This window comes from Condylura cristata, unplaced genomic scaffold (genome assembly GCF_000260355.1).
Source record: "Condylura cristata isolate star-nosed mole 26May11 unplaced genomic scaffold, ConCri1.0 scaffold00017, whole genome shotgun sequence".
NCBI classification, from domain to species: domain Eukaryota; kingdom Metazoa; phylum Chordata; class Mammalia; order Eulipotyphla; family Talpidae; genus Condylura; species Condylura cristata.
Genome location: NW_004567118.1, coordinates 1,975,773 through 2,000,217, shown reverse-complemented (window position 1 = coordinate 2,000,217; position 24,445 = coordinate 1,975,773). Strand labels below are relative to the sequence as shown.

The window sequence follows — 24,445 nt, the reverse complement described above, 5'->3', positions numbered from 1 at the left end:
GCTCTCTGTTCCCTCCCAACCCTGGGTGACAGCTCTGGGCCCGGCTCCCTGCTCCTCCTTCCCGAATGAGCCGCCGGCAGCTGGCAGGAGACTGAAATAGCAGTTGGGGGAGGGCCCTGTCTATAAATAGGTGGAGCATGCTCAGGGAGCCGCCGGCCGGCTGCCAGGAGCCCGGGCCTGGCGGAGGCCCCATGGGGGGTGGGGGGGAGGTGAGTTCCACCCCAGGAGGAAGCGCCAAGGAGGGGGATGGGAATAGGGGAGGGCCCGTACTCAGGGCCAAGGCCACAGCGCCCGGTGACCAAAAGCCAGGCTGGAGAAGGGCACAGGCTGGAGAGCCCGTGCGTCTGGGAGGCGCTCAGGGGCCGTTGCTGGTAGGTAAGGGCTGGAGACAGGAGGCAGCTCAACCCCCACCTTCCCCTTGCCATCCTGAGCAGGTAAGGGCGGTGGGTCTGGGAAAGGGCGGTGCCTGGCCTAGGGGCCCTCATCACTAGGGGAAGTTTGCTTAGCCTCTGCCTTCCCTCGGAGCTGGGAGGTGTCTCCCCAGGCCCTCAGCCAGTAGGGAGACCCCGGCAGTTAATGACAGCTCCCTCCTACCCATTACTGTGTCGCCCCAGAGGCTGCTCAGCTTCCTTCCAGGCTGGCAGGCCCTGCCCTGCCCAGGGAGAAGCACCTGCCCATTCTCAGAGCACAGGTAACGCGTGAGGCAACGCTACGAGCAGCACACACATCACTTCACTTCTCCTGCATGGTGACCTCAGGAGACAGGTACAGGGAAGAAACCGAGGCACAGGCAGGAACACTCGCCCTGGAGCACTCGGCGGCTTACACAGCAGGGCTGCGATGCCCACCGCAGTCCACACCGCCTCTCCAACGGGGAGTACGCGACGCTGTCCTAGGGTTTCCGTGAACAGGTGCGATGACCCCGGTACCCAGGTAGAATAGAAGAGGCTGAAGGCCTCTAAAGAGCCAAGAGGCTGCCAGCCTCCAGTCCTTCCCCACCAGCCTCAGGCCTGGCAGCGCAGCCGGGGACCTGCGGGGCCCCCAGGCTTGTACCCCAAGAGGACTAGTAACACCTGCCCACCAGACCTCAAGTTGGTCAGTCCCCTCCCCTCAGGTGTTACCTCCTAGAGTTAGAGAGCCCACTTGGCCCCCTGACCTCACTGGAGCCTTTTAATAGCCTGGTTATTCCTGGGTCTGTGCCCCCTCCCCCTTCCTGATGTCACAGTTGCTATTTTCGAGCCCCCTCCTGGCCCCTCCTTGCCCCCAACTCTAGGCATGGAGCCAGGGACACCTGTCCTCTCCCTGGACTGGATGACCTCACCCTCCTGTCGGAGCCCAGGAGGAACTGGCCAACCAAGGACACAGTGGCTATGGTTCCTGAAGCCCATCTTCCCAGCCAGCTCTGCCAGTCTGGGACGGCAAAGCCTCCTGCCCTCGGGCTGGGGGCTATGTGAACAGGGAGGTCGCCAAGGAGGATTTTCCCAGACCCTAGCTCCCAGGCCCAAATGTATGCTGGGGAAACAAGGGAGGAAAGAACAGGAGAACCTGAGGCCCAGCTCGCGGCCCAGGATGGACTCCAGAAACATGGGAGTGGGGCAGTGCCGCCACAGGGCCTGAGGCTGGTGGCACCTCGCCCTGTCCTGGCCACCTAGGCTCTCTCAGAGGAAGGAAAGGGAAGCCCAAGGTTCCCTCGGTGGTAACATGCAGCAGACTCCAGGGAGCCCAGAAAGCCAGGGGCAACAGGCCCTCCCAGCCCAGAACTCCACCCACCCACGCTAGGAGCAACCGGAAGGGCTGGCTAGCCCTGTCCTGGCTCTCTCTGCCTGCCCCAGGCACAGGAGAGTATGGCAGGGGAGCCCTGTTCTGGAAGAAAGGAAATCACCAGTTACAGTGACTCCAAATCAGGGCCTCCGGGACAGCAGCAGCCTGAAACCTAGAGGGGACGCTTCCTGAGTACCCGACGCTGGACACCCAGGGGTGGCCGGAGGCGCCCGGCCAGCCCCCAGCACTACTGCTGTTCCATCAGGTGGGATGCAGCGGTCAGCCAGACATTCCTCAGTGCCATTCCCAGAGTCCTCCCGGCAGCAAGAAAGGAAACCCGGGGTGGGGACAAGTGTCTCTCAGATTCGAGCGATGCGACGTCTTCCCCATGCTTAACTTCAGTCCGGCCTAGCCCCTCTCCTGCGGCTCACGTCTGCCCTCTGCCCGACCCCGTCGGCTCGCCCCGATGTCACCCCACCGACCTCAGAGAGCACCCACCGAGCGCAGGGTCCGTGGGCCTCGTACAGAGCTAGCACCTCCCCTCCAGACAGTGGCCTCGTCCCCTCCTGGGCTCGGGGCTCCTAACCCTCTAGAGAAGGCAGGAGCACAATGCTGGCTCCCGGGCTCCTCCAGGAGCCCACTTCCTGGGCCCTGAAAGCTGGGCTGGATGGCGCCCTAACGAAAGGAAGCAGGACCTGCTTTGTAAACAGGAAGAGAGTCAAGGGCTGGCCCAGGAGCACCCCGGCTAGCGTGCGGGTGCCAGCTGCCCGCGGCTCCAGAGACGCCAGGCCTGCCTGCCCTCCAGTTCTCTCCTGCCCGCTGAGCCCAGTCATGCTGCAGCGCGTCGGCATCGCCGGGAGCCGCCATGTGCCAGGCCCACGCTAGGTGCTGGGTGAACCCTCTCATTTGAAACCAAGTCCAGGAAGAATGTGAACACCTACTCTGGCGTCTTCCACATCCCCTCAGGGTTGAGCCTGCCTCCCCCAACGGTTCCATTCTAAGCCATCAATTGCTTTGGAATGATGGAGCTGGGAGGAGAAAGCAGCAGACCCCAATCTACAGTGAGCTCGGAGGCACGCCCGCCCCCCCAGGTGGAAAGGGGACAAGCGTCCACTTCCCGGACCCCCACCCCATGCCAGCACTGACCCACTTTCTCCTCCCCAGGGCTGGCTGCCCACCTCCCCCGGGGGCTCAGGAGCAGAGGCCCAGCCCGAGGCTGGGAGGCAGGACGCCGAAGTTCCTGGCTCCACCCCACGCCCATGCCCCAGTTTCTCTGGTCACCCAGAAAGGAGGGGGCAGCTGCCCTCCCTCCTGGGAAAGGGAAGGAGAGAAAGTGTGGAGCGTGCTGGGAGGTGCTGGGCAGGAGAGTGTCGTCAGGCAGCTTGTCTCCCTCCCACGCTGGGGCTAAGGGCCTGGTTGCCTCCTCTGCGGCCTGTGACCATCCAAACTGGCTCACATGGCAGGTCTCTCTCAAGCCCTCTCCTCCGGGCACTGGCCTGGGGCAGCGGCAGGGCAGGGCCCGTCCCAGGTCCTCCAGGGCTCAGCTGAGTCCAGGCAGGACGCAAGCCTGGACTTCAACCCCAGGACGGGAGCAGTCATGATCACTTCCAGAAAAATAAAGTTTGGCTCTCAAGCCCCTTCTGCCTGAAGAGAAGCCAGACACCCCCGAGGAGGCTACTCCTCAGGGAAGCGGCAGCTCCATCAATGGTCTCAACCTGTAATCTCGAGATGGCCAAAGAGGCAAATGAGGTCAAACGCTGGCATGGGGCCCAGGCCCAGGGTAGGCAGATCAACTCCCACTCCCCAGGGAGGAGAAGAGAGCCCCAGAAGGAATCACTCCACGCGGCTACCTGCCACCCCTCACCTGGCGCGCTCTCACTGACCTGTTTGCCACGAGGAGCAGGACGGACCCCTTCTATCTGCTCTCTCCCTGCAGCCAGACGCCGGTGGGCAGGCTGGTGATACTCAGCAGGGACTGGCAGGCAATAAGCACCTGCGCTAAGAGAAGCTGAGGGATGGGGAGCAACAGGAGACTGTCTCTGCTCCCACCAGGCCTGTGGTTCTGTGCCCTCGGGAGTGGCGAGGGGGTCTCTGTTGGTGCTCAGGAGGCCGGGGCACTCACATCCTGGGAGCAGCTATCCCCATCCTTCCCACCTCCGACCCGTGGACCTCCTCCTGGGGTTTTCCCCGTGGGGTGTCCATGGCGGGAGTGGGCACCCTCACACTTTCCTTTGACTTCTGTGGTCCTCAAGAGCATATGCCAGGCACTACACCCCCAGCCAGGTGCCACCCTGGAATAGCAGATGCTGGGCCCTGGACCGGGAAGGCTGTGTGGAGGCTGGTGCCTCCCTGGCCCAGGGGCCCCAAACAATCGTAACTCCACAGCAGGGAAAGCCGGTCCCAAGCCTGGGGAAATCTCATGAGGAAAGGCCTCAAGGGGCTGCTCCCCAGTAATAATCCCAGCTCTGAGGGCTCCTCGAAGTCCTCAAATGAGGCTCCCAGTCTCTGACCCCCTCCTCACCCTCCTTTCCCGACACAGAGAAGACGCCGTCTCCCCCTGCTGGGGGAGCTGGAAAGCCAGCCAGGAGCCCTGCCGATTCCACAGGCCCCTCTCGGGAGACTCCTCCCAGGCTGCCTGCTGCCGGCAGGGGACAGACACCTGCAGCCATGCCACACCCTCCAACCCTGGCAGAAGTGGCTGCTGCAAGGGCAACCCGGGCCTCCAGGGTCTGGAAAGGCAGCCTAGTGGTCTCGTCCCCCCAAAAGAGCTTAATTTGGCCTTTCACTAGAAAGAAATGAAACGGCACATCTGGGAAAAGTCCTCTCCAAACCACAGTAGAATGCCCAAGGCCAAGGGTCAGCCCCCTGGTGTGACTGGCGGTGCCTCCTGGACAGGGCCATGCAGTAGCTCAGAGGAAAGGAACAGCTGGCACTACCGCTGGGCACAATCATCCCAGGAGGGGCATGCCCAGCTAAGATGGGCAAGGCACTAATGAGAACCCACTGGGCCTCCCCTTTCCCTTTGCTGGTCCAACCTAAAAGGAGGAAGCAGGAGTGAGAGCTGAACGTGCAGCCGCCACCCCAGCACCTGGTGACAGACACCTCTCCGCATCTAACCCCAGGCACAGAGCCCACAGGCCGGATGAGGGCAGGGCAGAGGCAGGAGGCTCTCAGAGAGTCGGGCACCCTGCAGGCTGACTTGGGGAGTCTCAGAAGCCCAGGTTCTCCAGCCAGCGGCCTTCCTCTCCGCCTGCGCCTGTACCCAGGGTCTGTCATGCCTGCAGGGGAGGGGAGGGACAGCCCTGACCCAAACAAACAGCACACAGTCAACCAACTCCACCAGCTTCCCACTTCCCTGAGTCTGCTGGAGCCCCAGGACCCCGGTGAGGGCCTCCACCACATATCACAGGCACCAGGTCCCCACCACAGAAAGCATCAGTGAAACAAAGTGAAAAGCAAAGTGAACTTGAGGGCATGGTGTCCCATCACCTCCTCCCCCACAAGCAATCTCTGTGCCATTCTGAAAATGAATTTTCATCTCTAGTTTCACTGTCTCTAAAAGAAGAAAAAACATACCCCCATCCCTACAGAAAAGGGTGTGGGAGTCAGAGGGGCTGTAGGGGGTAGGGGTAAAATTGGAAAATACGGGCTCTGATCCTTTAAGACTGCACAGAGAGACGGCCCAGGAGAGAAGGCAGTTATTACCCTGACCGCACTGACCCTTGACCCTTGTATGAAGCTCCTGAGGGTCCAACTCAGGCCACTAGGACACAGCCTCATGGGTACACGCCCAGACCCACCCGTGCCCAAGGCAGCCTGGAGACCCACCCACTGCCTATTTCTGGCAGCACTAGGCAGGGTCCTAGGAGCAAAGAAGAATAGGAACTCTCAGGCTGAAAGGCTCCGAATTGGGATTCCACCAGGTCTAGAGCCCAAGAGGAGGAGAAGTCTACCTGACTCAAAGGAGCGAGCCACAGCACCTCAACCAACACACCACTGTACCCCAGCCCAGCCCCACACACCCCAGCACAGATGCTCGGCCCTGAAATCCTTCACTGACAGAAAAGTGTGCCACACAAAGAAACACTCCACCCAGAAAAGCCACCAGCACAAAATGCTTGGCTCTCCGGTGCCACATGGAAATTCTTAATGCTTTCAACATTATCCCCGACTGTCCAGAGGGACTCAGGGACACAGAGCGCAGGGTGGGGAGGGAATAGAAGGCCCTCAAGTGGAGAGCACAGGCATGGGGACCGGGTTGGACCCGTCCTCCCAGCGTCAGCACGGACTGTCACCCCATCCATCCCAAGCCTACCCCAAGGTCAATGACTGCAGGTTTGCCTCTGTCCATCAATGCTTGTCCACTGGGGGCCCCTCATAGCTCAGACACTGCAGGTGAGCTGGCCCTGGCTGGATACCCACACAGCCCATCACATCCAAAGTGACCCCAAGGTACTTTTCTCTTGCCTCCCAGCTCTTACCCGACTCGTTGGGAGAGTTCATGCCGGCTCTGGGCCTGCAGGAAGCTGGCGTTGGGGGCTGGGACGGGAGGGGGTGGAGCTGCGGTGATGTCAAGAGAGACAGACGACAACAGACAGACGGACGGGACAGGAGCCCGGGGCCGCTGTGCCTCTAATGCCCATCCGAGGCCATCCTTCCGGGCGAGGCAGTCAGGCACTCAGAACTGCATCCCTAGGGAGAGATGGAGCAGGGTTAGAGGCCCCCAACTCAGAAATCTGAGAGTTGGAGGAGACCTCGAGCTTGTCACTTTACACCTGGGATCAGTGAGAGGGGCACGGAGAGGACCGATGTGGACCAGAGTCTGGTTTCTCCTCTCTCTACCTGGCAAGTCTCCGCAGGCTCAGAGGATGGGACAAGAGGATGGGAGCCGCACCCCAGGCTCCTCTCCCCGCGCCTGGTAAGTGCGAAGCCTCCTAGACTCCAAGCGTCCTATGTGGGTTATGAATGCACCAGATGAGAAAGAGCAGGGAAGCTCCTGAACTCTCTCCTGGCAATGGGGAGATGCAAGGTTGACCTGGAGGCTGCAGCAGAAGTTAAGGGAGCAGCTGACATCCCAGCGCCAGCAGCCTAAGCTGGGACTCTCCAGTGGAGGCGTCTCCCTATTTGCCGATCCTTATGCCACCACCTCTGGAACTGTGATGTGCCTCTGCCTTGGTCTCCCCATTCAACAAGTTAGGGCATGAGGGTAACCCCCTCTCTTCCACCCATAACCCATGTCATCTCCCCAAATTTGGAAAGGTTGAGATATTCATCCCAGACCCAGGGCTCCACCCTCACGGGGACTGGGGAACCAGGGCCCAAGCGCAGGGCTTTGTGTGTGTTGTCTACTGTGTGCCTGTGTGAGGAGGTCTGAGCGTAGCCAGCCAAGCCACGGGGCTGACCCAGGCTGAGTCTATTCAAGATAAGGGACTCAATTTTCCAGTTTGTACAAAGGCACGTGAAGGCCCAGAGCAGGCCTGCCAAGGTCTTCACAGAGAACGTCTGGCACTACAGAACTACAAGCTTGCCCTGCTCCCCTCTAGTCCCACAGTGGGTCCTCAAGCCTCAGACACTGCATGCACCCACTTGGGCCTACCCCAAACAGCCCTCGATCCAGCTCAGACATGATCTCATTTTCTTCCAAATGAAGGCAGGTCCTCCAAGACCTCCAAGTGAAAGTGAGGTAGCAGGAAGCGATCAGATGAGGCTGAGAGGAGCTGGATTTAGGCCCTAACTCTGCTCCCCAGGCCAGAAACAGGCAATCAGCTCTACCCCCCTGGACAGCCCCACCTTCAGTAGGATTAGTTCTCAGGAAGTCTTGCATTCTCATCAAGGATTCCCAGGGGTGGGGTCCATCTGGAGCCCAGAAGCCCAGGAATCAGCTGTGGCAGGAAAAGAACCCCCACCCCCAACACACACGCACACGCGTGCACACACACACGCACGCTGCTCCCTGTTTTTGTCCATGCCCACGGTGTTTGGACTAGAGAAAGGTATACTCAGATGAGGAGTGGGTGGAGGCAGAGTGAAGGGGCCAAAGGCTCCTGGCAGGCACAGGTGTGGGGTAAGGACAAAAGAGGCTGCTCAGGGCTGGGGCCAAGCTCAGGAATGCAGCAGGTGGGGCTGGTGGTGCCTTGGCAAGGCCCCGCGTGGGCAGGCAGCTCAGCCCGTGCCCACCCCGGGGCTGGCGCCCAGTCTTGCTCACACCCTTTCCCGTGGGCTGGGGAACACAGGTTCAGAAATTCCCACGATTCCCAGCAGCCCAAGAGGCCCAACCCATCTCCTTAGTGAGAGGCACCTTCACAACGGGCATTCAGAAGGGGCAGAGCCTCACGGGTACAAACTAGGTTAAGATCAGCCCTATGTCCCCATCACCCACACCCCCTGGGGAGAAGGAGGAAGTGACTCCCAATTCGCTCAAGGTGCACTTCTCCCCACCCTGCAGGACGGGAGCACCCGGGACTCTGTCTACCTGTGAAGAGCGTCTGCAACACCCCCAGCAAGTCTCCCCAGTGAACAGGAACCTCCCTCAGAAGCAAAGCCGTGTTCACCACCTGCTCAGAGCAGCCACAGATTCTTGCCTCGGGTGGGACAGGAAGAGGAAAAAGGACGGAGGGATGGTTAAAGCCTGAGCGCTCAGACCCTCTGCCAGAGAAACGTGCCCATGTTTATGAGGGTTTATGAGGGCGGAGGGGAGGGGGCCAGAAAGCTCGGTGGCTCCTGGATAACCCAGCACTGGGCGCTATCAGTGGCAGCCTAGGACCTGTGAATCCCTAATCCAGGCAGACCCCAGGGCCCTGGCCCCCTTCTCACTGCATCCACTCCCGCTTTAAGTCAGGTCTCTGCCCCACTCCAAGATCCAAACCCGCTTCTCACCTCCAACCAGGGTAGCAGAACAAGAAGTAAGGGTAATGGGCAGCTTCTCACTGGACAAGCTCACGACTAAGCCAGGGGAGGTAGGGAAAGAAGCCTGGGAGACACCCCACACAGGCACACACACACGCGTGTACACACACACACACACCACTCATGACCACTAAAAGCTCTGGCAGAGGGGAGGGAGAAAAGGCCAGACAAGGGAGGCAGACAGGAAGCAATGTGACTGTCCCACAGGTCACAAGTTCACCTGCTGCCCTGCAGGGATCCTGTCTTGCAAACAACTCCCTCCAATTCCTGGGGAATCAGGTGTCCCTTCCAGGGCTTTTCTAGAAGCTGAACTTCCAGCGTCACCAGGCAGCTCCCTCCTAACACAGCAGCTCCCATCCAGCTCCAGGCAGACCCAAGTCCTGAGCACAGAGGTGAGACCAAGGTCCCCTCCCCCCATCAGAGGCAGCTAGGTGAGCAGTGCAAATCAATCCTGCGAGCCTGAGATTGCGCACAATCTGAGATCTGCCCCCAAAAACTTATCGGAAAGCTACAAACCCAGACATCTAAGCTCAAGGCACAAAGGACCTCTTATCTTGACCCCTCCAGATCCGACAGGCCACTTTCCCCAGCCTTCCAGTGCCTTGTGCCTTCCCTAAAGTGGACCCCAAGAAGCCTGGGATTCTCAGAGCCAAGAGAGGGGGTTCACTTAGATGTCCAGACTCCAAACTAGGGGATCAGGGAGGGAAACAGAGGAGGAAAAAAGGCACCGAGGCACCGAGCTGACAAATTCATTTTTGCAATCAGCCCATTTCTGTTTGTCTGCTCAGACGCAGCTCCAGGCATCTGCACAAGCCAGATGGAGGAGGCTGCTATTTCTAGAAAAAAAAAAGGGGGGGGGGGTTAGAGGGGAGGAAGGCAGGAGGCGGAGGCAGAGGGCAGAAGACCAGGTCTGTTTGCCCTAAAACCTCAGGCAGACCAATACCCCTCCCCAGCACTACCAGACAGGGTCCCCATTCAAGAAAGGACTTGGTCTGGGGCTCTGGTGAGGGAGGGTGGGAGAGAAGAAAGGCAGAGAAAGTTTAATTAGCCCAAGTCAGCTACAATAGGCCCCTCACGGCAGGCGGCATCAGGTTTTCATTCATGAGCAAGCTACAGTGCTCCAAAAATGCCAAGAACCGCCGCCCCCCCCAGTCTCTCCCCACCCCCCACCAACAGGAGTGAGTCCTCGGCAGGCTGGCTAAGCCTGATGCCGTGTTCCAGACATCCCTCCTCAAAGGGATGTGAGTAGGAAGAATTAATTATTAAAGAGCAGCTGGTACTTCGAACCGACTGCACTCCCCCCCATCTCCTATAGCTGATTCTCCCCTCCCCCCATACAAAAACACTGACTACCCCCCACCAATCCCCAGGCCCCATATCTAAACACTCAGCTAAGATGCCAGCCCTAGGGAAAGGAAAGCAAACCTTTGTCTCGGTAGCTACTTGGAGTGGGTGGGGCTTGTGGTACCGCTGCCCCCTCCAAATTACCCACTCAGGCTCACAGGCTACATGGGAGGAAGGGCAGGCCAGCACAGAGCTAACATGTCCTCCATCCTTGGCCCCAATTAACTTGCACCTGGTCTGCCTCACTGGTCCCTGGCATGCGTACCTTCCGAGGACAGAGGGGAGATGCTGGGGACCCACCCCTCTAACTCAGAGCGAGGATGTAGCCCAGAAGCATGTCCAAGCTGAGAGAGGGCAAGGAGGAGATTCAAGAGCAGGGCAGAAGGCAAACCAAGGTCTCTCTGAGCTTTGTGTTCAGAAGGGGAAGGACGGAGGGAAGACTGGAATGAAAGAGCAGACAGCCCCCAACATGGTTCATCCCCCATGCCCAGCCCAGTCCAGCATCAGGACGGCCAGCATCGGCTCAGGGAACCTGGCACCTGGATCTCCAACTGAGGACCCTCTCTGCCTGGGCTCAAGCCCCCAGGGCCAGTCCTGCACGCGGGGTCCCTCTGGCCGAGACTTTTGGGTCTCCCATCCCCTGCCTCCTTTTGTTTCTATTATCTGGCTCCGTCCTCCCTTCCCAGTTGGACCTGAACCCAAACACCACCACCCCAAACTGCCAAGGCTAATTCCAGGCACCAGAAGCACAGTGGTCTCAGAATGCTGGATCTGTTAAGCAGCCCCCAACCACACACACACTCTCTCTCCCCTCAAGAACCGTAGCTCCTATCCTTCTTTTTTAGGGACACAACTCAGAAGTCCAACAGATGGGGTATCAGGTGGTCGTCTCCTCCCTCAAATGGGGCACCCCTACCTCCTTCTCCCCTCCACTAGCCAGACTCCCAGATTAATTACTTATCGCCCAAGCCATTCTCATCTTCCCCAGGGCCCCAGAGAAGGGTGGGGTAGGAAGCAGCCTCCCCCAAGTTAAAAGGCATAGGCAGGGGCCCTGCTTCCATGAGATACAGACCCAGAGTGGAAAATGGGGGGCATCCACCCCAGACAAGAAGGGGGAGCGCTGCATTTCATCTCTAGCTCGATCGTGCTCACTCTTTCTCTCTCTCTGGCTCCAGGGTGTCAGACTGGAAAGAGGGTGGGAACAAACGCAGTAACGCCTCACGGGGAAGGGGTGGGAATAATGGGAGAGAGAAGTAAGGTGGGCCCCGCAGGCCCCCCTCCTGCAGAGAAGTCAAGGACACAAAATCCCAAGAATGCGTTCTTAGGGATGGCTGGAAGCGCTGTGTGGTGGCCAGCGCCCCTCGGCTCAGCGTCCCAAGAAAAGGATGTCCATCGAAGAGGGGCTGCATAGAATCCGGGTGCAGGGCTCAAGTCGCTCCGCAACGCAACGTGCGGCGCCCGGATGGGGCAAATCAGACAACCTCCGCTGGCCTCCCAGCTATCTGGGGGCGCCTCCCTTACCTGCAGGGAAGGCGTCCCTGTCTGGGAGGGATGAGGAGGGGCGCGTGCAGGAACCCCAGCCCGGACTGCCCGCTGGCGACGCTCGCCAGGGGCGCCGGCTGGCACCGAGCGCCCGGAGAATAAAGGGGGGCGCGGAGCGCGCCGCGCGCGCGGGGAGCCCGCCGGCAGCACCGCAGAAGGAGGGGGACCCGCTTCGCGCCCAGGGGCCGCGGGGAGATGGGCCGAGGGGTTTCGGCGCGCTCACCCCCTGCGGCTCGAGCTCCAGCTTCGCAGGCGGCGGCGGCAGCAGCGGCGGCGGCAGCAGCAGCAGCGCCTACTCGACGGCTCCTCCATCTTTGCGGCGGCTCCTCCGGCTCAGTTCGCCGCCGCCACCAACAACAACATTCGGAGACGTCACTCCCGTCACGTGACCCGACCCGGAGCTAAAAATAGACCCAGACCCCCCCCCTTCAGCCGCCACCGGCCCCTCCCCTCCCTCGCGGCCCTCCCCGCGGGGCGGGGCCAGCAGCGCCCGGGTGACAGCTTCTTAAAGGGCCGGAGCCGCGCGAGGTAGGCCGGGGAGGGGGTGAAGCCGGGGGCCCCGAGCCCGCGGGCCGCGGCGGGTGGAGCGCTGCCGGGGCCGCCGGGGCGCTACCACTCGGCCTCCGGGACGCTCGGTTTTCCTGCCTGCGCTTCCTCGACTTCCTTTTCAAGCCGCGGATGGTGCAATCGTCGCCGGCCTCAGCTTCTTCTTAACACGCCCTCCCGCGGGGGGGCTGGGGGGAGGGGAACTAGGGAAGGATTCCTGGGGGCTGGGGAGACTGCGAGGCCCCGGACAGTGGGCGGCCTGGGGCTGCGTGACCGAGACCGGTCTGGAACCCACCTGCTCCGACCGCGCGCGCTGCATCCCGGCCAGCGATGGAAAGGCCGGGAAAAACGAGTTTGGTAGTAGTGGACCAGGGCCTTGGAAAGGAGGACTTCCGGTCATCCTCTGGGGCCATTCTCCTCTACAACTCCCGCTAGCGCACAATGAGTACGTGTGACTAGCCCGGCAGTTTGTCCACGCCACGACTCAACGTTTATTCGAAGGAAATAAACTTTGTTGTGTTCAAAAAGGAGTTTAGGTTGTTTATGGTGATGTAAAAAGTTGGAAACAACCAAGCTATCCATCAGTTGGGGACTGACAAATAAAAGAGAGCATGTCAATTAAGTAGAGTACCATCCAGACATTTAAAGTATTGACCTGAAAAGATGCTCATGATGTATTCTTTTCTTGACAATCAGGAATCAAATCCTACAGAATGGTTCCATTATCGTAAACAACAGACTAGATCCATATGTCTGAGCACATACGGATATAGATAGATTTATATATATGTAAAGAATATATACCCAAGGCAAAATATTTACCTTTGTTTTCTGCCCTATATTTTCCTGCGTGTTTAAAATTGTGCAGTGATCATGTATTTCATTGAAAGTAAACGACGCACATAAATGATTTTGAAGCACACGGTGAAGGTTCTTCCTACAAAGTATGTCATGACTGCATTCCCACCCCCTTGTTCTAAGTCAAGTCACCCCTCCACTGAGATAATGTAGTGCTCAAGCAGCCCATCCACTCCTTGCTTCCACCACAGCTTTCTTCCAAAGCCAGGGTGCCCTTGTAGAACACAAAGTTAATCAAGGGGCTAAAAACCTTTTCGGTCTTGTCACAGAAATCTTTCTGTCTCAAAAATAGTGGTTTTCAAACTTTAAGATACTCAGAAGTTTCCTAAGGAACTTGCTCAAAATGCTCAGAACCTTATAATGGAAAGCTGATTTTTCAGCAGGAATCAGTCCCAGAAATTTTCATTTTCACTAAGCACCCCCAAGGGATTTTGTTGCAGCTGGTCCTCTCCCTACACTAGAAAAAGGAAAAAAAAAAAAACTAGAATTTTCTACATGATCTGCCCCCTCACCTCGCTTTCCCTGGCTCTGTACTCTGGCAGTCATGACTTTCTCTCATGCCCTTGGAGAGTGTGCTCCTTGCTCCTCAGGACCACTGCTTTACACTGTTTTTTGTTTGTTTTTGTTTCTTTCTTTCTGGAATACTGACTTCCCTTTTCTCTTTGGCTGGCTAACTCTTCTTCATCCATACTGCTCAATTAATGACCACTTCCTGAAGGAGGCCTTCCTGGGTCCTTTAATTACATCAGGCCCCCTTATACCACATACACACACTCTGGAACCTGCACACACTGTTTGATGGACTCTGATAACAATACATAAATAAACATCTATTTGTGGGCCCTCCCTGGTGGTGCAAAGGGTTAAAGTGCACCTCTATTAAGCTGTCTGCTGCCATTGAAGCAGGAGTTGGATCCCCATCCCCTGCCAGGGAGCTGACCCACTTGGCAAAGCAGACCTCTCCTGTCCCACCCCACTGCTCCCCTCAGCTGTGTATTTCAGCAGATCAGCCTGATCTGCTCCCCACTCTGTTTCTGGTGAATTCTCTCACTACCACCCCACCCCAGCACCTCTGGCCTAGACCCTCCTTCTTGTGTGAATAAATAAACAAAAACTTTAAAAAAAAAAAAAAGAGCCCTCCCTATTGGCACAGCAGGTTAAAGCGCAGCACTGCAAGCCAGCCGCAGCCACTTCAGTGCAAGTTCAATCCCCAGCTAGGGAGGTGACCCACATGGCGCAGCAGACCTCTCCTGACACACCCCCCCGCTGCTCCCCTCAGCAGTGTACTTCGTCAGTCAGCCTGTTCTGCTCCCCACTCTGACTCTGGTGAATCCTTTCACGACCCCTGCACTTCTGACCAGTTCTGTATGCATAATAAATAAATCTTAAAAAAAATTCACCACATGGAGCCGTGATGAGCCCTCAGATTGCCCCTCCTCTGATAAGTAGGAGTTTAAATACTCTCACCTTCATTCTTCTGGTTTCTTGAGCACCTGTGGTAGGTGTTGGGGATACAAAAATGATCTGTCTTTAAGGAATCAGAGTTCCTTGCTGAGATAAAATTGCTTTTTTTGAGTCCCCAGGGTTGGCCCTGTCCAGGACCACTCACCAAGGAGATGGGGATAAGGGGTTGTCAGTGATAGTGCAGTGTAGAGTGAGCCTGTGGGTGAATCTAGATGCTGACTGGAGAACTTTTGACCACAGGACCCAGGGCTGAACTTGACCTCTTTGTAGAAGAAAATTAATCTGGGAGGGGAGGCAGGCTTTGAACCTGGCAGCACTATTGGATTTGAGATAGAAGCATCTGGGCGAGGAGAGGAATGAAGAATGGTGAACAACACTGCTAGGGCCTCCAGGAGTTGCTACTCCTGTCTGGATTTGTGAGAAACGTCCTAGCCAGTACTCAGAGCAGGAGAAAGAGCAACCTTCCCCCGGGGGGGTGGGGGCACACCTCACAGCCATATCCTTCATACCCCCTTTCACTCACCTCATATCTGTGCCCTCGAAAACTAGGGCAGTTACCTGTGGAATAAACAGGGTACCCAGTCCAAATGTGCCCTCGCCTCCAAACCCCAACCCAGAATTTCCTGGGATGGACATCTTCATGTTCATAGACTGCATTCCAGAAACTGAGGAGGATCTGACGGAGCTGTCCAGCCCACAATTCTGGCCCCTGGCAAAACACTTCTGTGGCCCAACTAGCCTCCAAAGAGTGCCCAAGGTGGAAATAATTGATTCTCTCTAAACATAGCCCAGGCAAAATATACTACAGAGCAATGAAGAAGGGAGTTGATAAATCCAAGCAATAAGCATTGATTAGATATGTATCAAAGGAAATAAGCACTCTTGAAAGCTCCATCAATTACCAAGGGTGCTGCTACAGAGCAGCATCTTGTTGATAGTCAGTGCTGCAAGAATTTATTGTACACAGTGAGAAGTTATGAGACTGACACAATGCTGGTATTGTGCAGACTACAAAATTAAGACAGGACAGGAGATGAGGACAAGCCCCATGTCCCCTCTGGGCCTTGGTGGCCTTATCTGGGAAACAGAACTTGGACTTCTGGTCTCTGAGGTCCCAACACTGTTGCCACTCAGATGTGAGGACATGTGACAACACGTAGCATAGTGCTGGGTTCAAACTCTAAGCTAGACATTCGTTCCTTGGAGATACTTTAAGGCCCAGTCCTGTCCCTGGGTTGTAGACAATATGCTCAAGAGCCAGAAGAATTTATTTCAGGGCAAACAATTCTTGTGCCCCCAGCACCCAAAGCAAAGGCCTGTTGCTAAAGACTAAGTTGTGCAGTGTAAAGAAAACTGCCCCCAGGATGCCCAAGTTCTGTCCAGACCTCTCTGGCTGGGTTGGACTGGATTCCCTCCCTTCCAGCTGCAGACATTTCTGTACGGTCCAACAAGGTGAAGTAGAAACTGAAGGTAGGGAAAGTTTCCCCTCCCCTACCACTTTCCCTTCCCCACTAGACTTGGAGCAGAAGGAACTGATTTCATCCAGCATCCAGCTAGTAATGTTTGACTGTTTAAAATGTTTGAGCAAAGTCCCACACAGGTAGGTGCCTGGCAAGCTGCTGCCCTCTGGGTCTCAGTTCCTGGCATGATTGGATAAATGACTATTAAGGATTTCCCTAGCTTTTTTTTTTTTTTTTTTAAGATTTATTTGTGCATACAGAACTGGGGTACAGGCCAGAGGCTCAGGGGCAGTGAGAGGCTTCACCAGAGTGGAACAGAACAGGCTGAGGGGAGCAGCGGGAGGGTCAGGAGAGGTCTGCCACGCCATGTGGTCACCTCCGGGGCAGGCGGGAATCGAACTCATGCGGAAGCGGCTTTAGCTTCTCAGTGCTGCGCTTTAACCCGCTGCGCCACCAGGGAGGGCCAGGATTTCCCCAGCTTTTTAAACTAATAAGTCTGGAGTTGTTACCCCAAAACAAAAACAAAACAAGGAGGGCCTGGAGAGAAACAAGGCCTCATTTATCCTTCACTAGGGAGCCCCACCTGCTCCTTGGCACCTCCTGCCCTTCCCAGGACTCCTTCTTCCAGTCTTCCTCTACTCCTCCTTCCAGTCTTCCTCTTCCAGAGATTGGGAGCAGGCTAGTGTCTCCATGCCAGCAAGGATCAAGCCTGAGTGAGCTGTGAATTTGTTTAAAAAAAAAAACTGCCTGGGGGCCCTCCTTGGTGGTGCAACGGGTTAAAACACAGCACACGGGTATGAAGCTGTCCACAGCCACTGCAGCATGAGTTCAATCCCTGGCCAGGGAAGTGACCCACATGGCACAGCAGACCTCTCCTGTTCCACACGTTGCTCCCCTCAGCAGTGTACTTCATCAATCTGCCTTTTCTGCTCCACACTCTGTCTCTGGTGAATCCTCTCAACCCCCCACGCCTCTGGCCTGCACCCTGCTGTTGAGTGCATAAATAAATAAATCTTTAAAAGAAAATGGAGCTCCCACCATTTCCCATGGTATCTAACAAAATACACATGCATGTGTATACACGTTACATATATATGATGTGCATGCATATGTATGTGTAGAATGTGTGTGTAGGTATGTATATACATATATGTGCATATATTCATTTAGCAAAGAAAAGCTGCTAACCTGCTAATTCCCTGGTCTGAAGATCCCACATCAACCAAGAATCTTCCTTAGCAGCGAGTGACCAGCCAGCCTGAGAAAGGTAGGATGCCAGGATAAATTTCTCACCAGGAGCCTGGAGTGGCCACAGGGAACCTCCCTACCTCCTTAGCAGCAAGCAGAGCAGGAGGCCCAGGGGATGCCAGAAAAGGAAGCTTATCTTTTCCCTACCACCCTGCTAGGACCTGGAACCGAGGCCCCAGATTTCCGGCGCTGGACCGGATTCCTGTCTGCCTGTTCAGGAGTCAAGGTCACACAAACACAACAGTGCAAGTGACAACTAACAAGTCATGTCCCATAAGTCTGCAGGTTTCTCCAGGGTGTCTCCTCTGGGCAGCGCAGACATGTCAGGAGGGGACAAAGGTTGCAAATGTGCCTGCCCTCTGGGAGCTTATGATCCTGGGGAAAGAACACGGCCCCCAAAACAGGGTGAGAAAGGGAGAAGGAGGGAGCCTGGTGACTAGCTCAGCTCTGCCAGTGGAAGCTCAGGCAAATCGTGAGGCCTTTCTAAGACTCACTTTCCCTGCCATGACTGAGCGCTGGCGCCTTGGATTCTGGAATACCCGCCCGAGCCTGAGTCTTGGAGCAATAGCAAGTACGTGAACACCTGCTCCGTGAACATGGAGGGACACGGACCATCGTCACACATAGGCCCAGTCACCCCCCTTCCAGCAAGAAGCAGTCAGTTGACGGACACGTGGCCCCCCGCCTCATAAACATGCACTGAGCCCCTTCTTTTTGAAGGCCCTGTCATAGGTATCACCGCCCTCACTACTACTGCACAGGTAAACAGGAGGCTCTCCGCCGTCGAGATCCAGAAGTGAGGCCATCAGCAAGTGACAGGATCAGGGCACAACTCAGGTTCTCTGGATGCAGCCCCAGAGGTGGTCTCTCCATGCTGGAGGGGTCCCCTTTAAGTAAAGCTCCTTGAGAATGTAGGACACCCTGCTGGGAAGCCCCGGACTCAAGCCCCTGGAAGGCACCTCTCCTCATCCTCAAGCAGCAGGTCTCTGGCACATCTGTGGAGCCTGGTGCTGCTCAGGAGACTTCCCGAGTAACATTCAATTTTCTCCTCCGAACCCCAACCTGGCCCTGCAAGGTGGGCACTGTTGTTAAGATCATTATTCCCACTTCCCAGGTGAAGAACTTGAGGCTCAGGAGACTTTTTTTTTCAAAGATTTATTTATTTATGCTTACAGAACTGGGGTCCAGGCCAGAGGTGCGGGGGTGGGAGTGAGAGGACCCACCAGAGACAGAGTGGGGAGCAGAACAGGCAGCTCTGCTGAAATGCACTGCTAAGGGGAACAGCGGGGAGACAGGAGAGGTCTGCTGTGCCCTGTGGGTCGGCTCCCTGGCTGGGATCAAACTAGTGCTGCAGTGGCTGCGGACAGTGCTACAGTGCTGAGATTTAACCCCTGCGCCACCAGGGAGGCCCCAGCTCAGGAGATTCAGGAACTTGTCACAAGTCCTGGTAAGTGAAGATGAAGGCTCTAGCCCAGTCACCAGTGCCCACAGTCTGGCTGGCTTAACCACCGGACTGTGCCTCACTCTCAGGTAAAGAACTCCACCCGGACAGAGGCTTTGCTCTCTACAGACATGATAACTTGGAAATTTACTTAATCTCGTCCTGTTTCCTGATCTGTGAAAAGATCCATGAGAATAACATCCTTCAGTGGGTTGCTGGAGTACCTGTGTGCAGGGCTGGCACAGGGCATGATAAGGGCAAGTCTGGCCTGTCCTCCAGCCTCAGTGTTACCCCAGGTCTAGTCTAGCTAACATGCTACTGGCCACTCCCCAGGCCACCGGCTTCTATACTGTTAGTGACCACTGCTCCCACTCTCTCTCATTTGCCGTTTCCAGCTCCCCACTCTGTTTTTGCAAGCTCTGTGAAGTGGCTCTGTGGGTGGGTGGAGGTGAATGTCCAGATGTTCACCCCCAAGTCTATTTCCTGGCCCCGGGATTTGGCACAGCCAAGGACTCCAGAGTAGCCATAATGAGCAAGTAAAACTATGGATGCCAATTAAATTTAAGTTTCAGATAAAGAAGGAATAATTTTTATATTTGCAGAAAGAGCTTGTGGCTTTTTCAAATGTATTTACTTTTATACTTGTATTAAAAATAATGACCTTGGCCCTCCCTGGTGGCACAGAGGTTAAAGCACAGCACTGAGAAGCTAAAGCCACTTCTGCATGAGTTCGATCCCCGCCTGCCAAGGAGGAGACCACATGGCTGGCAGACCTCTCCTGACCCGCCCGCTGCTCCCCTCAGCAGTGTACTTCGTCGATCTGCCTGTTCTGCTCCCTGCTCTGTCTCTGGTGAAGCCTCTCACCGCCCCTGCAACTCTGGCCTGTACCCCAGTTCTATATGCATAAATAAATAAATCTTTAAAAAAAAAAAATAATGACCTTCAGGTCAGTCTGGAAGACTGACTTTCCTAGCAGTCTAGCAAACGGCGTCTTTGGTTACAAGAGTTTTCAAACAATTTTAAACATAATTTACGTAACATCAAACTTAAGTATACAATTCAACATGCTTCAGTTAATTTACTAAGTTGAACAATCATCACAATCCAGTGATTAGAACATTTCATCACTCCAATGAAATGACCTTTTACAGTTAATTCCCACTACTGTTCCACTACAAATGGCTTTTTAAAAAAAAAAACGCTCAGGGCCCTCCCTGGTGGCTCAAAGGATTAAAGCACAGCACTGGGAAGTGAGATACAGCTGCTTCATCCTGAGTTGGATCCCAGCCAGAGACCCGACCCACATGGCCCAGCAGACCTCTCCTGACCCACCCGCTGCTCCCTTCTGCAGTGTATTTCAGTACATCTTCCTGTTCTGCTCCCCACTCTGTCTCTGGTGGGTCTTCTCAGCCCCGCCCCTTCCCCCCTCCCCCGCCACCTTGGCCTGTACCCCAGTTCTTGCATACATAAATAAATCTTAAAAAAGAGAAAACAGTCCATGGCATTAAATCCTCTCCCACAACAACCTCCCCAGGGGCTGCACAGTATCCCACTCTGTTTTAGCAGTTTCTTGATCTAATCCCCTTTTGATGGACATTTCCTTTTCAGTTTTCATCATTTTCACTAATGCTGGGATTCACATTCTTTTGGCAACATCTCCTCTATAATTTTTTTTTTTAAAGATTTATTTATTTGTTCATACAGAACTGGGGTACAGGCCAGAGATGCAGAGGGTGAGAGGATTCACCAGAGACAGAGTGGGGAGCAGAACAGGCAGATCAATGAAGTACTCTGCTGAGGGGAGCAGGTCAGGAGAGGTTTGCCACGCCATGTGGATCTCCTCCGGGACAGTCGGGGATCGAACTCATGCGGAAGTGGCTTAAGCTTTAACCCGCTGCGCCACCAGGGAGGGTCACCTCTATAATTTCTTTTTCTTTTTCTTTTTTTTTTAAGATTTATTTATTTGTACATACAGAACTGGGGTACAGGCCAGAGGCTCAGGGGCAGCGAGAGGCTTCTCCAGAGACAGAGTAGGGAGCAGAACAGGCAGATCTACGAAATACACTGCTGAGGGGAGCAGCGGGCGGGTCAGGAGAGGTCTGCCACGCCATGTGGTCACCCGGGCAGGCGGGAATCGAACTCATGCGGAAGCGGCTTTAGATACTCAGTGCTGTGCTTTAACCCGCCGCGCCACCAGGGAGGGCCACCTCTATAATTTCTTTTTAAAAAAGATTTATTTATTTATGCCCTCAAGAGCCAGATGCAGGCCAGAGGTGTGTGAGAGGATTCACGAGACAGAGTAGGGAACAGAACAGGGGCATCCAAGGAAATATACTGCTGAGGGGAGCAGCGGGCAGGACAGGAGAGTTCTGTTGTGCCATGGAGGTCAGCTCCTTGGCCAGGGATGGAAAAACTCTGCTGCAGCGGCTGAGGAGAGCTTCACAGTGCAATGACTTAACCCCTTGCACCACCAGGGAGACCCCACAGCCATAATCTCTTTAGGACAAATTCTTAGAAGTGGAGCTGTTTGTCCCAGGGGGTTGCGCATTTGTAAGACTTTGATGGTATACTCTGACCTGTGAAGGACGTCTCCAGGACACCCAAGTGTCCAAGTCAGAAGCCTCAGATAATGTTCAGCCCAAGAGGAGAAGGTTGATTGATGAGGGACCAAGAGGTGAGGGACAGGTTAGGGGTGCACAGGTGCTGGGTGGTGAGAGGTGCTGCCAGGCTCAGCTACTGGGGAAATACTACAGGGACTCCCCCAGAACCCAGAGGAATGCTCTTCTTGCCCCCTTCCCAGCCCTCCTCACTAAGGGCCCCATGCACTAGCAGGATTCTGCAGCCTCTTCCGGGCTGCTCCCGTTTGTCTTAGGTCCTCCAAAACGCGGGGTGCCAGCTCCCTGAAACGCAATCAAACGCAACCTGCCCTGAGCCCTGCCCACCTCCCCATCCCCGAGTGGGTCAGCCTGGTTCCCAAAGGCAGGTCTCTGCACCCCGCTAGGGGTCCTCTCTCCAAGATTGGAAGGAGGGCTAACTGCTTGGGGGTGGGGCGATGGGGGTTGCTGGATTGGGGGTTTAGATCTTGAGATGACTCACAAGCTTTCCTAAGGGAGAAAGGGGCTGGGGAATGAATGGATTGCACGCCAAGAGGGAGGGACTGAGGAGATAAGCTAGGGGCCCTTGATTCGCCAGCGTCAGTTTCTTCAACATCTGCAGTGCGTGGGGCTGAGCGATCCCACTGGGAGGTGGTGGGGGCAAGACTGGGAGGCTGGCTGACGTTCGCTTCCCGCCTGCTGGGTCAGCCCGGAGCAGTTCATGAATGACTCACCTCATTGTCAGGCTGATTCACTGCTCGCCTGGGGACTAGAGGGAGGGGGGTCGGCAGCAGCCCCCCTCGTACGTCTCACCGCGCGCACACACACGCAAGCTCACACGCACACACGTGGGCGGGGCTCCAGTGAATCCATTTACCTGCGTCCGGGAAGGGCGTCGCGGGTCTAGAGGAAAAAGGTGGATTTCCAAATTCAAAGGGAGGAGGTTACACCACTTGGTCTGTGAGTTTGAGGTTTCCGTCTGTAGTCTGTCCATGACTAATTACATTTAAATTGATTATAATTAAATACAATTAAAACTTCAGTTTCTTGGTCTCATTCACCAAATTTCAGATGCTCAATAGCCACCGATGACTGATGGCTACTCTATTGCTTTAGCACAGATAGAAAATATCTCCATCCAGCCAAGTTCTAGCTGGCTGTGCTGGCCTGTACAGCCTCACACACTCCATGCCACACAAAAAGTAGGCTCTCCTCCCTACCCCCACACACTTAACACCCTCACCCACATATGCAGCACACAACACACATTTAATTCTATACACATTCATTCCACACATTCACCCCACATGCACCACCCGCCTGCCTGCCCGCCAGCACAGCCATGCAAGACTGAACACACACACTTCTAGTGTCTGCGACTGTCCATACCTAGGCATAGGTCAATATAAGCACATAAACACACACAGGCACCATCACACTGGTTCGAACACAAATACATATATTCCTATGGTAAAAACACAAATTAGGGTGAAGTATATTTGCAAATGTGCTGAAACAGATACAAACTCAGGCCATGTGGTTCCTATAACAAATCTCAGCACAATTTGCAAACTCAAGTAGGGGGGAAGGGTACCCACATTGTTGAGCCCCTGCCAACAGGCTAGTCATGGAGTTAGCTGTTTTAATGCATTAATTCATCTCATCCACAGCAACTCTGTGAGCAAGATGAATTACTCCATTTCCATAAATGAGACAACTAAGATTCAGAGAGGCAAAGCAACATACTCAAGGCAACACGGCCAGTTTGCAGCACAGTCAAGTATCAATCAAGATTTGCAGGTATTTGAGGAAGAGAGCGGAAGTTGCCCAGATGCATTAGCATTCCCTCCTGATAAGTGGCGTCAAGTCACTCAGCAAGCACACTGAGAAAGTACCAACTGTTATTATCACTGGGTAAATCAGAGTGCTATTGAGCCTGCCTCACTACACGACTCCTTTGCACCCCACTTTACAGCTGAGGGTCTGACGTCGTCTAGTGTCGTGTCCTCCTGCCCAAGTCCCCACTTTTCCCTTTTCCTGAACTCTCCCCTTTCTTTTTGGCTTGAGTCTCCATTATCCTCAAGCCTGGCTAGTAGAGAGGTAAGCCTCTGACCCCTCTGCTAAGAAGAAAAGAAGACCCCATCACCATGGAGACATGATTCTTCACTGTACCTTAAGATGATAGTGCTGAGACATCTGATTGGGTGGTATGGTTGGCTACCCTTCAGCATAGGGCTCCTTCCCAGCTCTGAAATCTAAAAGCTCCTCCTTACCATGCCCTGCCAGCCCCTTTCTAGAAAATCTAGGTCCATGTTTTCCATTTGCCCCAGTCACTGTTCCCACCCCCACCCAATTTTTCTTTTAAAGATTTACTTATTTATGCATACTGGTCAAACTGGGGCACAGACCAAAAGTGGGAGGATGAGAGGATTCACCAGGGAGCAGGACAGGCAGATCTATTGAAATACACCGCTGAGGGATGCAGTGGGCAGGATAGGAGCGGTCTGCTGGGCCATGTGGCTCCGCTCCCCTGCCAGAGGTTCAAACTTGGTGCTGCAGTGGCTGCAGATAGCTTCATAGTGTTGCGCTTTAACTTCTTGTGCCACCAGGGAGGGGCCCTCATCCAGTTTTAAAGAGGAGGTAGGGGCCAGCTATTCATTTAGCTTAGAAAAATGTTGGAGGAATAGATAGGATCCCCAATCATCACTGAGTGCAATGTGACCCTGAAGGAATTTCTGGACCACAGTTTCCTTCCTAATCTGTTAAACAATACCTGGCCTATCACTCTTCATGGGATCCTTGTGAAGACTACATAAACGGATGCTATGGAAGCTGCAAACTATAGTGTGGATAAGAGTTGCTATTATTCCTGTTGGCCTTAGTTCTGTTATCTCCCCTCAGCTGGAGCTGACAGAGCCCAGAGGGACAGCTCTCTAATGGGGTTCTAGGACTGTCCACATCTGGGCAGGAAGAGTGCCCCTGGGATTCCTGTGAGGAGAGGAGGGCCTATAAATGGGAAGGTGGGGAGTTTGTCCCCCAGCTCAGAAGCACAGGAGATTTGAGGGAATTCCTAACTTGGCTGAGAGTCAGGGGTCCAGGTTCCCTCTCTGATCACCACTGTTACCTCCATTGCGACATATGACAGGTAAACCGATTTCAGGTGCAGCCAGACTAGAAGCCACAGGCTGCATAGAGGGAAGGCTAGAAGTGCTGTTTCAGATCAGATAGTTAAGAAATGCAGTCAGCTACTTTCCTCCTGCTTCAAAACTATGCAGTCCTAG

The 24,445-nt window shown here is 55.1% G+C and overlaps 1 protein-coding gene across 3 annotated transcripts in view; it reads right to left on the bottom strand.

Moving 5' to 3' along the window:
• HDAC5 (histone deacetylase 5) overlaps nucleotides 1–11,918 on the bottom strand; it is a 35,246-nt gene extending 23,328 nt beyond the window's left edge. For 2 of the 3 annotated variants that reach the window (XM_012726387.1, XM_012726388.1), the window contains exons 1-2: nucleotides 11,777–11,917; nucleotides 6,243–6,453 (exon numbers count right to left, since the gene is read on the bottom strand). In XM_012726387.1, the coding sequence (XP_012581841.1) occupies nucleotides 6,243–6,264 (22 nt within the window). In that variant the 5' untranslated portion in view covers nucleotides 6,265–6,453; nucleotides 11,777–11,917. Of the gene's footprint in view, nucleotides 1–6,242; nucleotides 6,454–11,776 lie in introns of all 3 variants that reach the window. The other variant, XM_012726386.1, reaches the window with a different exon arrangement.
• Between the last annotated feature and the right edge of the window lie 12,527 nt (nucleotides 11,919–24,445).